We start from the raw sequence: 16,638 nt of genomic DNA, 5'->3' as shown, positions 1-16,638 counted from the left end.
GATGAGGGAAGCGGGAGCTGAAGCTAGGCCGTACTGCACAGAGCCCTGGGCTGCTGTTGCATTATCAGGAAGATGGCATTTTGAGCGGGCCAGTGAAAAATGTCATCGAGCATCTGGGAGAGTGCCGGGCGAGAAGGAGTGTTCTGAGTTTCAGACACGGTGATACGATGTGCGCATGCCCACAGAGTCCCCCTGTTCCTGCTCCAGGGGTGTTAGATCTAGGCTAGTCCGGAGAGAGAGACGTGGCCCGGGGCTTCCTAAGAAGCCTGTTTTCCCTTCCTTGGCCGTGTTCATTAGGGCAGGAATGGAAATGGTTTCCAAACATTTTTCAGCTGAAAATGAAAATGAGTCCCTGTAGTCCCTCGGTTTTAGTCAGTTTTGTTCTGTTTGATGTCTAATGAACACAAACCAGTTTGTCTCTCTGGATGTAAGAGAAGATGATCAGTTGTTGTGAGTGGTGGCGGGTGGTTGCTGTTATTACTAAAGGCAATATCGCCACCACAATAACTCCGATCCAATTGTTGGGGAAGGTACTTATTTTGAGAAACTGACCAATGAAACGACATTAACCTAGGATTACAAATACATCAGGCAGGCACACAAGAACATTGGTACATCCTGTGCTTTGCTTGGCTTAGATGAGGAAGTTTGTTGTTTTGTTCGAGTCTCTGGATTTAAAAGAGACTCACTGCACAGAGAAACAGATAAATATTCCCCCAGTGATATTTAACCCCTGTTTTACCTCACCGAAGGACATTGTGTGGTTCATGTTTTATCCTCAAATAAGAGGATTTACTGCCACATTAGTCCCCCTTTCTAAAGGTCTCCTTTTGTATACCCAGAACTGCCCTGGTGGTCAATCGCTCAGAAGCTCTGTGGTGCTGTGGTGGTTGATGGTCAGTCAAGGAAAGGTCACCCAAGTGCCAGGCAGCGGGGGGTGTTGCCTTTGTTTCCACTTCAAAGAGTGTGTGTGTGTGTGTGTGTGTGTGTGTGTGTGTGTGTGTGTGTGTGTGTGTGTAAGCGAGCTCAGCACGTTCTAAGAAGCAGCCAGATCATGCACTTATCAGGAAGCCTCTTAAATGGATTGGTTCTGCTGCTGCAGAAAACAACGTTTGATCACAGGGGTACACTGCTCACCCCCCCCCCCCCCACCCCCACCCATAGTATGTCTTGTTTTATTGTTCATGGACCAAGCTGAAAGGCCACCCTCTACACAGAATAACATGTTCATGGTGCAGGTGTTATATCATCATTCAGCCACCCCCTCATTCATCCTCCCCAGTGGTGGAAGTCATTTGATATGGCCAAAATGTATGCTTTTGTACCTCAGACAGGATAATACTCAACCACACACACACATTTCCCCAGCTGTATCAATCTCCATAGTAAGCTGAGCTCTCTATGCACTTGTATCAACTTGCGCAAGGACACATCGCATTATCCCTCATTATAAACACACAACCACTGTTGGCTACTAGCTAGCGTTGACCCCCCCCCCCCATATTTGGAACAGGAAGTAGTCTAGATAGTGTCTACATCCCATATTACACTTTATTCTGAGAGAGCCCTGCTGAGAGAGCCCTGCTCAAAAGTAGTGCACTTAATAGGGAAAAGGGATCCATTTGGGACACAGGGTGATCGGGGCTGGGCGCGGCGTTGCACAGCCCACCGTCCACACATAGCGAGCCCCTGGCCTGTTGGGAACATTGACGTCAGCCAGCCGTGCTGCTCAGTATGCAGCCGGCAAAGTGGGTCAGCTCCTCTGATAAACCCTCACTCCTTCCTTAGACTGCCTTGCCGTGACTCTCACCGTCATATCATTATCTCGCCTAGTCTATAAAAAAATTGTAAAAATTTAACTAAGCAAGTCAGTTAAGAACAAATTTTTACTTACAATGACGGTCTCGGGCAGAACGACAGATTTTTACCTTGTCAGCTCAGGGATTTGATCTAGCAACTTTTCATTTACTGGTCCAACGCTCTAACCACTAGGCTACCTGCTGCCCCAAACTCTACAACTTACTTATAGGCTTGAGGTGTAGGATTGACCGCTTCTTTTGTCTCTAGTTCAAATGTAGGCTAAAGCCAAGGCTAAATCTAGACGTACGTATACCATGCCTTTGCCTCTCATTGTCACATTTGAACCTTGATGCAATTGCATTGCTAGAGCCAATTTGTCATGTGAGGTATAAAAAAAAGGGGGGAGAAGCATATTTCAGATTACTATCGTTCAGTAAACCCAGATTCACAGTATTACTAGACTATAATCCAGACGTGCATGGGATGGATTCGTGTACATTTTAGATGACGGTTAAGAAACCTTGTGTTTTTAGATAGGCTGGTCAATGGCAATGCTGCCCTGCTGCTGTTAAGTGTGTGCTGTGCAGTCTGGTATACATCACACAGTGTTTCCTTTAGCTGGCAATTGCCCGCTTTTGCCTTTATGAAAAGGCTATTTAAATAAATCTGTTCCCGTCCAAAATGACTGGGAGAAAAATGCTTTTTATTCATTTATGGAAATACCAGTTGATATAAATACATTTGACCGTCATGCTTTTCGGGCTATAGGGTAATTTGCATAATTTAGAGGAATTAAATTGGCCTGTGTATTTCCGTTAGTCATAATGTAGGCCTATCTTATTTATCCAGCACAACTATCAGACGCGCACAGCATACAGAGACAATTTTGAGTGGGATTTCTGCTGCAGCTCCCAGTTGATTGCTGCTGGAGTAAAACACGTGCTTTTATAAGCCAATTCATTGCGCAACCATTCTAAAGGCATGTTGTTAACAGTTTTGGTGCACAATTAAAATTCTACGTTTTATTTCTCAACTGTTCATTGAAACACACCTCCCATTAAAGTGCAGGCAACAGGCTGTCATATCAGCGTGTCACCCACCACTTTACAATGTGAGCTGGAGGCAGTATGCACTTTGAAATGATATGTAATTGTTTGAAAGCTGACAGTTTTGTTTCATGTTATGAGGCATGGCTTACCTTGCTTCAAAGTCGCCTATAGGAAAAATACGACCATGGACATGAAGGTAATTATTTTATAAAGACTTCATAGACGGTGCATGAGTTTCAAGGTTGGGGAAGATTACAATTTATTCTACTGTTCTGTGTGCCAGTTATTATTTTATATGTGCATTTTCATGGAACTGTTCCATTTCAATAATGAAGTATTTTTTAAATAGCTTTCTGTGAGGAATTATAGTTTTAATATATTGTCATTTGCAATGGATGTTAAAAAAACCTTTCCTACATTACCGAGCAGCAGGCCAGGTAGTCGTACCTGCGTGCTCAGGCTCCCTAAAACATTATCAGGACAGAGAAACGGGGGGTGTTCATCTTAAGATGAATGCACTAAGCTGCTCTGGATAACACTGTCTGCTAAGTGACTAAAATCTCAAATGAGTACAGGAGGAGTCTAATCACGCACCCCTGAGTGGCCCGTGTTGAGGGTCAACATGGCGGATGTGGTGTTGTCTACCCTCACCACTTGGGGGTGGCCTGTCAAGAATTCCAGGATCCAGTTGCAGTGGGAGGTGTTCAATTCCAGTATCCTGAGCTTAGTGATGAGCTTGTAGGACACTATCGTGTTGAATGCTGAGCTATAGGGAGCCCTCCCTTCGGCAAATCTGACCACGACTCAATCTTGCTCCTACCGTCCTCAAACAGGATGTACCCGTGACTAGAACCATTTCAATGCTGGTCTGACCACGCTTCAAAATTGTTTTGATCACATGGACTGGGAAATCTTCCAGGCAGCCTCAGAGAATAACATTAATCTATACATACGCTGGCTCTGTGAGTGAGTTTATAAGGAAGTGCATTGGAGATGTTGTGACCATTAAAACCGACCCTAACCAAAAACCTTTGGATGGCGGCATTCGCACGAAACTGAAAGTGTGAACCACTGTATTTAACCATGGAAAGAGGACTGGGAATATGGCCAAATATAAACAGTGTAGTTAATCCAGCCGTAAGGCAATCAACCAAGCAAAATGTCGGTATAGGGACAAAGTGGAGTCGCAATTAAACGGCTCAGACACGAGAAGTATGTGGTAGGGTCTACAGGAAATCACGGACTACAAAAAGAAAACCACCCACGTCACGGAAACCGACGTACTGCTTCCGGACAAACTAACCTTCTTTGCCCTCTTTGAGGAATTACAGTGCCACCGACGCGGCCCGCAAACAGTCAAGGAGTGGTCCTTCTCCATGGCTGATGTAAGTAAGACATTTAAGCATGTTAACCATCACAAGGCTGCTGGCACAGACACCATCCCTAGCTGCGTCCTCAGCATGCTCAGACAAGCTGGCTGGTATGTTTACGGACATATTCAATCTCTCCCTATCCTAGTCTGCTGTCCCCACATGCTTCAAGATGGCCACCATTGATCCTGTACCCAAGAAGGCAAAGATAACTGAACTAAATGACTACCGCCCTGTAGCACTCACTTCTGTCATCATGAAGTGCTTTGAGAGACTAGTCAAGGATCATATCACCTCCACCTTACCTGCCACCCTAAACCCACTTCAGTTTGCATACCACACCAACAGGTCCACATACGATGCAATCACCATCACACTGCCTTATCCCAAGAGGAATACCTATTTAAGAATGCTGTTCATTGACTACAGCTCAGCATTCAACACCATAGTGCCCTCCAAGCTCATTATCAAGCTGGAGGCCCTGCGTCTCAACCCTGCCCTGTGCAATTGAGTCCTGGACTTTCTGACGAGCCGCCCCCGGGTGGTGAAGGTAAGAAACAACATCTCCACTTCGCTGACCCTCAACACTGGGGCCCCACAAGGGTGCGTTGTGAGGGCACTCGAAGTGTGGTATCAGGAAAACGACCTCTCACTCAACAAAACAAAGGAGATTATCGTAGACTTCAGGAAACAGCAGAGGGAGCACCCCCAATTCACATCGAAGGGACAGCAGTGGAGAAGGTAGAACATTTTAAGTTCCTCTGTGTACACATCACAGACAAACTGAAATGGTCCACCCACACAGACAGTGTGGCGAAGAAGGCGCAACAGCGCCTCTTCAATCTCAGGAGGCTGAAGAAATTTGGCTTGTCACCTAAATCCCTGACAAACTTTTACAGATGTACAATCGAGAGCATCCTGTCGGGCTGTATCACCGCCTGGTACGGCAACTGCACTGCCCTCAACCGCAAGGCTATCCAGAGGGTGGTGCAGTCTGCACAACGCATCACCGGGAGCAAACTACCTGCCAGGACACCTACAGCACCCAATGTCACAGGAAGGCCAAAAAGAGAATCAAGAACAACAACCACCCGAGCCACTGTCACCCCGCTACCATCCAGAAGGCGAGGTCAGTACAGGTGCATCAAAGCTGGGACCGAGAGACTGAAAAACAGCTATCTCAAAGCCATCAGACTGATTAACAGCTATCACTAACTCAGAGAGGCTGCTGCCTACATAAACTCACTAGTCACTTTAAACATTGCCACGTTAATAATGTTTACATATCTTACATTACTCATCTCATATGTATATACTGTATTTTCTACCATCTATTGCATCTTGCCTATGCCACTCACCCATATAGTTGTCTGCATATTCTTATTCTATCCCTTTAGATTTGTTTTTTATTAGGTAGTTGTTGGGGATTATTAGATTACTTGTTAGACAGTACTGAACTGTCGGAACTACAGTGCCTTGCGAAAGTATTCGGCCCCCTTGAACTTTGCGACCTTTTGCCACATTTCAGGCTTCAAACATAAAGATATAAAACTGCATTTTTTTGTGAAGAATCAACAACAAGTGGGACACAATCATGAAGTGGAACGACATTTATTGGATATTTCAAACTTTTTTAACAAATCAAAAACTGAAAAATTGGGCGTGCAAAATTATTCAGCCCCTTTACTTTCAGTGCAGCAAACTCTCTCCAGAAGTTCAGTGAGGATCTCTGAATGATCCAATGTTGACCTAAATGACTAATGATGATAAATACAATCCACCTGTGTGTAATCAAGTCTCCGTATAAATGCACCTGCACTGTGATAGTCTCAGAGGTCCGTTAAAAGCGCAGAGAGCATCATGAAGAACAAGGAACACACCAGGCAGGTCCGAGATACTGTTGTGAAGAAGTTTAAAGCCGGATTTGGATACAAAAAGATTTCCCAAGCTTTAAACATCCCAAGGAGCACTGTGCAAGCGATAATATTGAAATGGAAGGAGTATCAGACCACTGCAAATCTACCAAGACCTGGCCGTCCCTCTAAACTTTCAGCTCATACAAGGAGAAGACTGATCAGAGATGCAGCCAAGAGGCCCATGATCACTCTAGATGAACTGCAGAGATCTACAGCTGAGGTGGGAGACTCTGTCCATAGGACAACAATCAGTCGTATATTGCACAAATCTGGCCTTTTATGGAAGAGTGGCAAGAAGAAAGCCATTTCTTAAAGATATCCATAAAAAGTGTTGTTTAAAGTTTGCCACAAGCCACCTGGGAGACACACCAAACATGTGGAAGAAGGTGCTCTGGTCAGATGAAACCAAAATTGAACTTTTTTGGCAACAATGCAAAACGTTATGTTTGGCGTAAAAGCAACACAGCTCATCACCCTGAACAAACCATCCCCACTGTCAAACATGGTGGTGGCAGCATCATGGTTTGGGCCTGCTTTTCTTCAGCAGGGACAGGGAAGGTGGTTAAAATTGATGGGAAGATGGATGGAGCCAAATACAGGACCATTCTGGAAGAAAACCTGATGGAGTCTGCAAAAGACCTGAGACTGGGACGGAGATTTGTCTTCCAACAAGACAATGATCCAAAACATAAAGCAAAATCTACAATGGAATGGTTCAAAGATAAACATATCCAGGTGTTAGAATGGCCAAGTCAAAGTCCAGACCTGAATCCAATCGAGAATCTGTGGAAAGAACTGAAAACTGCTGTTCACAAATGCTCTCCATCAAACCTCACTGAGCTCGAGCTGTTTTGCAAGGAGGAATGGGAAAAAATGTCAGTCTCTCGATGTGCAAAACTGATAGAGACATACCCCAAGCGACTTACAGCTGTAATCACAGCAAAAGGTGGCGCTACAAAGTATTAACTTAAGGGGGCTGAATAATTTTGCACGCCCAATTCTTCAGTTTTTGATTTGTTAAAAAACTTTGAAATATCCAATAAATGTCGTTCCACTTCATGATTGTGTCCCACTTGTTGTTGATTCTTCACAAAAAAATACAGTTTTATATCTTTATGTTTGAAGCCTGAAATGTGGCAAAAGGTCGCAAAGTTCAAGGGGGCCGAATACTTTCGCAAGGCACTGTATTTTGAAATGCACAAGCATTTCGCTACACTCGCATTAACATCTGCTAACCATGTGTTTGTGACCAATAAAATGTTATTTTGATTTTAGTCAATGAACAGCGTTCATATGTAGGTGTTCCTCTTGTCCAGGTGGGAGAGGGCAGTGTGGAGCGCAATAGAGAGTGTGTCGTCTATGGGACGGTATGCAAATTGGAGTGGGCCCAGGGTGTCTGGGATGATGGTTTTGATGTAACTTGTGACCAACCTTTCAAAGCATTTCATGGCTACAGATGTGAGTGCTACGGTGCGACAGTCATTTAGACAGGTTACCTTGACGTTCTTGGGCACAGGGACTATGGTGGTTTGCTTGAAATATGTAGATGTTAGACTGGGTCAGGGAGAGGTTGAAAAGGTCAGTGAAGACACTTGCCAGCTGGTCAGCGCATGCTCTGAGTATGTGTCCTGGTAATTCTTCTGACCCTGCAGCCTTGTGAATGTTAACCTGTTTAATGGTTTAGCTCGCATCGGCTACGGAGAACAATGTCACACACTCGTCCGGGAACAGCTGGTGCTCTCATGCATGGTTCAGTGTTGCTTGCCTCAAAGTGAACATAGAAGGAATTTAGTTTGTCTGGTATGCTCACATCACTGGACAGCTCGCAACTATTACGGATTACAAAGAGAAACTCAGCAGCAATTCCTGCCACATTCAACAAGCGTCAAAGCCGGCATAGCAGGATTTGATCTTAGTCCTGTTTTGACATTTTTACTCTTTGATGGCTCGTCGGAAGTCTTAGCGGGATTTGTTATAAGTGTCCGTGATTGATGTGGTAAACTACTCAATGTTATCGTTTGAATCACGGGAACATATTCCTGTCTGTACTAGCGAAACAGTCCTGTAGCTTAGCATCCACTTCATCGGAACCCTTCCAAATTGATTGTGTCAATGGTACTTCCTGTTCGTGTTAGTCAAATGTTAGTCTGAAGTACTGCCTATGGGCTTCCCAATGGGCCCTGGTCAAAAGTAGTGCCCTAGAAATGGAATAGATTGGCGTTTAGGATGCAGACAGGGACACTGCTACGGGTTGATCTTGGACATTGGATCTCACGGGGTCGACAATCACTCAGGGAGGGGTGAGCGCATAATTTGGCCGGAGCAATGAAGAGACTAAATCAATTTGAAAAGCTGTTGAACACTGCTTTGTGCCACGAGGTACAACACTACCTGCCCCCATTATGTAAGCCAGAATTAATATTTGTATTTGTTGCAACGCATCTTCTTCCCTTGGCTTTATATAGCTATATAGCTAGTTATTCATCTGATAAATGTTAGTTGTTACAACAGGGTCCTTTAACACCGTCGGGCTCCACAGATAACGGTCTCTCCATTCTCATACTCGAGGGCAACGACACTGAAATGTATTCAAATAGAATCTTAAACATAAGGAACAGACACGCGAGGGAGTGAGACAGATAGAGAATGAAAGGGGGGTGGGGGCAATTTGCAAAAGTAAAAGCGAGCAGCTTCATACTGGTAAAAGATTTGGCAACACGTTGTTGGAAGTTGAATTTTAATGGAAGGCAGACTTTTTTTTCGAGTTATGATTAAGATCAAGTTGTAAGTTTGTCTCGCTCTCCCTTCCTTGGAACAATCAGAACAGTCATTCTATGAGCTAAAGTCAGTCTCCTGGGAGATGACCTCATGAAGGCTCAGTGCATTACATATTGCGCATTACATATTGCGCATTACATATCGCATTGGCAAAAAAAAGCAGCGTCAGGTTGTTCTACAGTGCGTCCTAAAGAACACCCTATTCTCTAAATAGTGTGCACTACTTTTGACCAGAGTAGTGCACACTATATTTTGACCGCATGCACACACACATTTGTTTGTTCTAATCTGGAGCTAGCTTTAAAGCTACCCCTGTGCATAGGTAGTCAGTGACTCAGCCACCTTCTGATCCCCTGACCCGTCTGCTTTTTCTCCCTCTACCTCGCTCTCTTTCTCCCTGAGTAGTCACTGTTCTGTCTGCATCTCCCTCTGTTCCGAGCCGTTCCCTTCCATCCTTCCCTCACCTCTTACCACCCGTTGCTCAATTACTCAGCCAGCCAAATGTGCCCAGGCAGAACCCTCCATACTATCTATGGTCAGAAAAACTCAAGGTGAAGGTGTGTAATAATGAAGTTAACCGTGTCATTCTCCCCTTTGTTAGATTTTGGCTTCGGGAACTTCTTCCAGCCCGGAGAGCCCCTGGCCACGTGGTGCGGCAGCCCACCCTATGCCGCTCCGGAGGTGTTCGAGGGACAACAGTACGAGGGCCCCCAGCTGGACATCTGGGTAAGACAATGCTCTTGTTTGCATCCTAAATGGCCTCCCTATTCTCTCAATAGTGCCCTATTGGTCTTGTTCCCAATTAGTGCACTATATAAGGAATGGGCTGTCCATTTTGGGGACACACCTGCTCTACGATGAGTCACAAATACTGCTACTAGTACCTTGGTATTACACACCGAGTGTCACAGAACTGACTGTACATTGTCTTTGAAACTGGACCTACTCTAATCATGGGCATTAGAAGCAATAGCGAGGCCAACCAATGTGCTTCCGATCAGATTAAACAAAGAGAAAACTGGGGCAAAGTTCTGCGTCCCAAATGGTACCCTACTCCCCACATAGTGCACTACCTTTGACCAGAGCCCTATCAAAAGCAGTGCACTGTATAGGGATTAAGTTGCCATTTGGGATGCAGCCAAAGTTCTCAACTGAGAGGCAAGATTTTTTTTACAGATACTGGACATGATTGCGTTGGGGGATCTGATTGTGAATCAACAACCTTAGTCTGCTGATCAATTGTTTGCTTTCCCTCTAAGCCTTGCAGTGATAAGTTTATGATAATTACATCTTGCCATAAACCAAATAGCCCTACCTACCCTCTTTTTCAAAGGTGCCCTGAAAACATCATGTGCGAGCATAAGATTTCCCAACCTCTTTTTATAGCCCTCCCTGTTTTACGGCATATTGAACTCGCCCTCGCATACATCTAGGTGCCTTTGTACATGATTGATCTAGTTATGTGAGTGATTTTTTTCCACTGCAGCCCCTGACCTAGTGTGTGTCTGTCTGTCTGCGTGCATGCCTTGCTGGTTGGCTGTCTCAATGTAGAGTATGGGGGTGGTGCTGTACGTGCTGGTGTGTGGCGCCCTGCCCTTCGATGGCCCCACCCTGCCCGTGCTCCGACAGCGCGTCTTGGAGGGTCGCTTCCGCATCCCCTACTTCATGACAGAAGGTGAGACTCAATAACATAGTGCTTACACCCCAAAAAAGCCTGAAGTAACACCAATGCTCCTATGGAAAAACACATCCGAAGCCAAACAGCAGTCTGTGTTAGAAAGGTTTTTGTTTGTTGGTGAATACCAGTAGAGGACATTAAATGGGCAATACGGGATATGAAAAACAACAAAATGGTCACTCCACCGCTTGTTTTGGTAAACTGCTGAGGGATGGGGCTGTAGAATTTTTATCTCCTTGAATCAATGGCGACATAGTTAATTTAATAGTCCCCAAAAATGTATATACCAATCCCGGATTACCCCTTTAACTGGCTGCTTGGAGCTCTTCAGAATCCACTCTGTTGTGTCTCACCACTGCACAGGGGTCTAGCATGTAAGGAATACATTGACCACTTTTGACATGAGGCTCAACTGCATTGCATAAATACCTGTTCGAAACACCTGTCCAAAATGGAACCCATCTACTACTAGGGCAGGGAATTGCCAGGGACATCACAATACAATATATATATATATATATATTTTGTATTAGATTTATTTTTTAGGCGGTAGATCAGCTTTACTATTGCAGATAGATTGTTGCTTCCATCTATGTAATTGGCTGCATCATTTCCAATCCCCCATATATTATTTTTGGAAATATATACAGTTGAAGTCGGAAGTTTACATTCACTTAGGTTGGAGTCATTAAAGCTTGTTTTTCAACCACTCCACAAATGTCTTGTTAACCTCTCATGCTAGGGGGCAGTATTTTCACGTCCGGATGAAAAGCGTGCACAAAGTAAACTGCCTGCTACTCAGGCCCAGAAGCTAGGATATGCATATATTAGTCGATTTGGATAGAAAACACTCTGAAGTTTCTAAAACTGTTTGAATGATGTTTGTGCGTATAACAGAAATGATTTGGCAGGCGAAACCCCGAGGACAAACCATCCAGGAAAAAAGTTTTGAGGTCACTCTCTTTTCAATGGTTTTCATTGGGAATCTAGAATTCTAAGGCAGTTGCTTGCAGTTCCTTTCGCTTCCACTTGATGTCAACAGTCTTTAGAAATCGGTTGATGTTTTTCTTTTGAGTAATGAAGAAGTAAGGCTGTCCAGAACGAGGGTCGAGTGAAGTGTAGTGTTTGATAGAGGCACGCGACTTAAAAGCTCGCTACACTTTGTTTTCCTCCGGTATTGAACACAGTTATCCCGTCTTAAATTGTATTGATTATTTACGTAAAAAAATACCTAAAGTTGTATTGGGAAAGTTGTTTGAAATGTTTGTACAAAGATTACAGGTAATTTATGAGATATTTTGTAGTCATGTGGTGCGAGTTGGAACCGGTGTTTTTCTGGATCAAACGCACCAAATACATGGGCATTTTGGATATATAACGACGGAATTAATGGGAAAAAAGGACCATTTGTGATGTTTATGGGACATATTGGAGTGCCAACAGAAGAAGCTCGTCAAAGGTAAGGCGTGAATTATATCTTTATTTCTGAGTTTCGTGTCGTTCCTGGCGGGTTGAATTATGATTGTCTGTCTTTGTTTGATGGGGTGCTATCCTCAGATAATAGCATGGTTTGCTTTTGCCGTAAAGCCTTTTTGAAATCTAACACAGTGGCTGGATTAACAAGAAGTGTATCTTTAACAAACTACAGTGTTGGCACATTGGTTAGGACATCTACTTTGTGCATGACACATCATTTTCCCAACAATTGTTTACAGACAGATTATTTCACTTATAATTCACTGTATCACAATTCCGGGGGGTCAGAAGTTTACATACACAAAGTTGACTGTGCCTTTAACTTCTTGAGTGTAGGGGGCAGGATTTTTGTTTTTGGCTAAAAACGTACCCATTTGAAACTGCCTATTTCTCAGGCCCAGAAACAAGAATATGCATATACTTGTCACATTAGGATAGAAAACACTCTAAAGTTTCCAAAACTGTCAAAATATTGTCTGTGAGTATAACAGAACTGATATTGCAGGTGAAAACCTGAGTAAAATCAAACCAGAAAGTACTGTTTTTCCTGAAAGCTCTTTGTTCCATTGGATGCCTTGCCTCCATTTTAAAGGGATATCAACCAGATTCCTTTTCCTATGGCTTCCTCAAGGTGTCAATAGTCTTTAGACATAGTTTCAGGCTTTTATTTTGAAAAATGAGCGAGAAAGATAACATCGCGTCAGTGGATAGCTGGGTGTTCGCAGAGTTTTGCTTGCGCAACAGAGTGGGGCAGCCATTGTCTCTCTCTCTCCTATTGAAAAAGCGACAGTCCCGTTTGATATATTATGGATTATATATTTTAAAAACAACCTGAGGATTGATTATAAAAAAAATGTTTGACATGTTTCTGTGGACATTACGGATACTATTTGGAATTTTCGCCTGCGATGTCGTGACCGCTCGAGCCTGTGGATTTCTGAACATAACGCGCCAAACAAATGGAGGTATTTTGGATATAAAAATAATCTTTATGGAACAAAAGGAACATTTATTGTGTAATTGGGAGTCTCGTGAGTGCAAACATCCGAAGATCATCAAAAGTAAGAGATTTAATGTATTGCTTTTCTGACTTTTGTGACCAATCTACTTGGCTGCTAGTGTTTGTAATATTTTGTCTACTGAGAGAGATGTTCTTACATAAAAGCTTGTTATGCTTTCGCCGAAAACTGTATTGAAATCTGACATGCCAGGTGGATTAACAACAAGCTAAGCTGTGTTTTTGCTATATTGCACTTGTGATTTAATGAAAATTATATATTTGTAGTAATTTAATTTGAATTTGGCTCGCTGCATTTCAGCAGGTGTTGATGAAAATGATCCCGCTAAAGGGATGGGTGCGTCAAGAAGTTAAACAGCTTGGGAAATTCCAGAAAATTATGTCATGGCTTTATAAGCTTCGGATGCGCTAATTGACATCATTTGGGTCAATTGGAGATGTACTTGTGGATGTATTTCAAGGCCTACCTTCAAACTCTGTACCTCTTTGCTTGATATCATGGGAAAATCAAAAGAAATCCACCTCAGAAAAAAATTGTAGACCTCCAAGTCTGGTTCATCCTTGGGAGCAATTTTGAAATGCCTGAAGGTACCACGTTCATCTGTACAAACAATAGTACGCAAGTATAAACACCGTGGGACCACGCTGCCTTCATACCGCTCAGGAAGGAGACGCATTCTGTCTCCTAGAGATGAACGTACTTTGGTGCGAAAAGTGCAAATCAATCCCAGAACAACAGCAAAGGACCATGTGAAGATGCTGGAGGAAACCGGTACAAAAGTATCTATATCCACAGTAAAACATGTCCTATATCAACATAACCTGAAAGGCTGCTCAGAAAGGAAGAATCCACAGCTCCAAAACCGCCAGACTACGGTTTGCAACTGCACATGGGGACAAAGATCGTACTTTTTGGAGAAATGTCCTCTGAAACAAAATAGAACTGTTTGGCCATAATGACCATCATTATGTTTGGAGGGAAAATGGGGGACGCTTGCAAGCTGAAGAACACCATCCCAACCATGAAGCACGTTTGACCCAAGTTAAACAATTTAAAGGCCATGCTACCAAATACTAATTTAGTGTATGTAAACTTCTGACCCACTGGGAATGTGCTGAAATATACCTTAGCCAAATATATTTAAACTCAGTTTATCACATTCCTGACATTTAATTCTAGTAACAATTCCCTGTCTTAGGTCAGTTAGGATCACCACTTTATTGTGTAAAATGTCAGAATAATATTAGAGGGAATTATTTATTTAAGCTTTTATTTATTTCATCACATTCCCAGTGGGTCAGAAGTTTACATACACTCGATTAGTATTTGGTAGCATTTCCTTTAAATTGTTGAACTTGGGTTAAACGGTTAGGGTAGCCTTCCACAAGCTTCCCATAATACATTTGGTGAATTTTGGCCCATTCCTCCTGACAGTGCTGAGTCAGGTTTGAAGTCCTTGCTCGCACACGCTTTTGCAGTTGTGCCCACACATTTTCTATAGGATTGAGGTCAGGGCTTTGTGATGGCCACTCCAATACCTTGTCTTTTGTTGTCCTTAAGCCATTTTGTCACAACTTTGGAAGTATGCTTGGGGTTATTGTCCATTTGGAAGACCCATTTGCGACCAAGCTTTAACTTCCTGACTCATGTCTTGAGATGCTGCTTCAATATATCCACATAATTTTCCTGCCTCATGATACCATCTATTTTGGGAAGTGCACCAGACAGTCAATGATACAGTAGAAAAAGCATATATACAGTGTGTGCAAATGAGGTAAGATAAGGGAGGTAAGGCAATAAATAGGCCATGGTGGCGAAGTAATTACAATATAGCAATTAAACACTGTAGTGATAGATGTGCAGAAGATGAATGTGCGTAGAGATACTGTAGAGATACTGGGGTGCAAAGGAGCAAGATCAATAAATACAGTATGGGGATGAGGTAGTTGGATGTGCTATTTACAGATGTGCAGTGATCTGTGAGCTGCTCTGACAGCTGGCACTTAAAGTTAGTGAGGGAGATATGAGTCTCCAGCTTCAGTGATTTTTGCAGTTATTTCCAGTGATTGGCAGCAGAGAACTGGAAGGAATGGTTGCCAAAGGAGGAATTTGCTTTGGGGGTGACCAGTGAAATATACCTGCTGGAGCACGTGCTACGGGTGGGTGCTGCTATGGTGACCAGTGAGCTGAGATAAGGCGGGGTTTTACCTAGCAAAGACTTGTAGATGACCTGGAGCCAGTGGGTTTGGCGACGAGTATGAAGCGAAGGCCAGCCAATGAGAGCGTGGAGGTCGCAGTGGTGGGTAGTATATGGGCTTTGGTGACAAAACGGATGGCACTGTGATAGACTGCATTCAGTTTGTTGAGTAGAGTGTTGGAGGCTATTTTGTAAATGACATCGCCGAAATCGAGGATCAGTAGGATGGTCAGTTTTACGACGGTATGGTTGGCAGCATGAGTGAAGGATGCTTTGTTGCGAAGTAGGAAGCTGATTCTAGAATTAATTTTGGATTGGAGATGCTGAAGGAGAGTTTACAGTCTAACCAGACACCTAGGTATTTGTAGTTGTCTACATATTTTAAGTCAGAACCTTCCAGAGTAGTGGTGCTGGACGGGCAGGCAGGTGCGGTCAGCGATCGGTTGAAGTGCATGCATTTAGTTTAACTTGCATTTAAGAGCAGTTGAAGGCCACGGAAGGAGAGTTGTCTGGCATTGAAGCTCGTCTGGAGGTTAGTTAAGTGTCCAAAGAAGGGCCAGAAGTATACAGAATGGTGTCGTTTGCGTAGAAGTGGATCAGAGAACCACCAGCAGCAAAGCACCCCCACAACATGATGCAGCCACCCCCGTGCTTCACACTTGGGATGGTGTTCTTTGGCTTGCAAGCCTCCCCCTTTTTCCTCCAAACATAATGATGGTCATTATGGCCAAGCAGTTCTATTTTTGTTTCATCAGACCAGAGGACATTTCTCCAAAAAGTATGATCTTTGTCCCCATGTGCAGTTGTAAACCGTAGTCTGGATTTTTTATGGCGGTTTTGGAGCAGTGGCTTCTTCCTTGCTGAGAGGCCTTTCAAGTTATGTTGATTTTGGACTCGTTTTACTGTGGATATAGATACTTTTGTACCTGCTTTCTCCAGCATCTTCATCGGGTCCTTTGCTGTTGTTCCGATTTGCACTTTTCGCACAAAAAAAAAACGTTCATCTCTAGGAGACAGAACGGTATGATGGCTGCATGGTCCGGTGGTGTTTATACTTGCGTACTATTGTTTGTAGGTAAACTGGGATATGACTACAGTTAATCAGGGTGATTTCTCTCCCCCCCCCCTTACAAATAGACAAGATCTTGCTTCCATGGAAAGGAAAATACCTATCTATTTTTGCTAACTTTCTGTAAAAAGGTATTGGAGTGAGATCATTTCTTTCTTTCGGGATATGTATACCGAGTATGGCCACATCCCTGTCAGACCATTTTATTGGTAAACTACACGGTAATGTAAAAGTTGAATTTTTTTGTGTACGTAAATAAAGTTCACCAATCATAATTTGAACATGA

At 43.4% G+C, this 16,638-nt stretch overlaps 1 protein-coding gene across 1 annotated transcript in view; it reads left to right on the top strand.

Moving 5' to 3' along the window:
* sik2b (salt-inducible kinase 2b) overlaps positions 1-16,638 on the top strand; it is a 62,978-nt gene that overhangs the window by 31,400 nt on the left and 14,940 nt on the right. The window contains exons 5-6 of the mRNA XM_020502698.2: positions 9,515-9,639; positions 10,465-10,588. Of these exons, the coding sequence (XP_020358287.1) occupies positions 9,515-9,639; positions 10,465-10,588 (249 nt within the window). The remainder of the gene's footprint in view (positions 1-9,514; positions 9,640-10,464; positions 10,589-16,638) is intronic.

Source organism: Oncorhynchus kisutch, linkage group LG15 (assembly GCF_002021735.2).
Source record: "Oncorhynchus kisutch isolate 150728-3 linkage group LG15, Okis_V2, whole genome shotgun sequence".
Classification (NCBI taxonomy): domain Eukaryota; kingdom Metazoa; phylum Chordata; class Actinopteri; order Salmoniformes; family Salmonidae; genus Oncorhynchus; species Oncorhynchus kisutch.
This window is presented reverse-complemented; position numbering and strand designations above follow the sequence as displayed.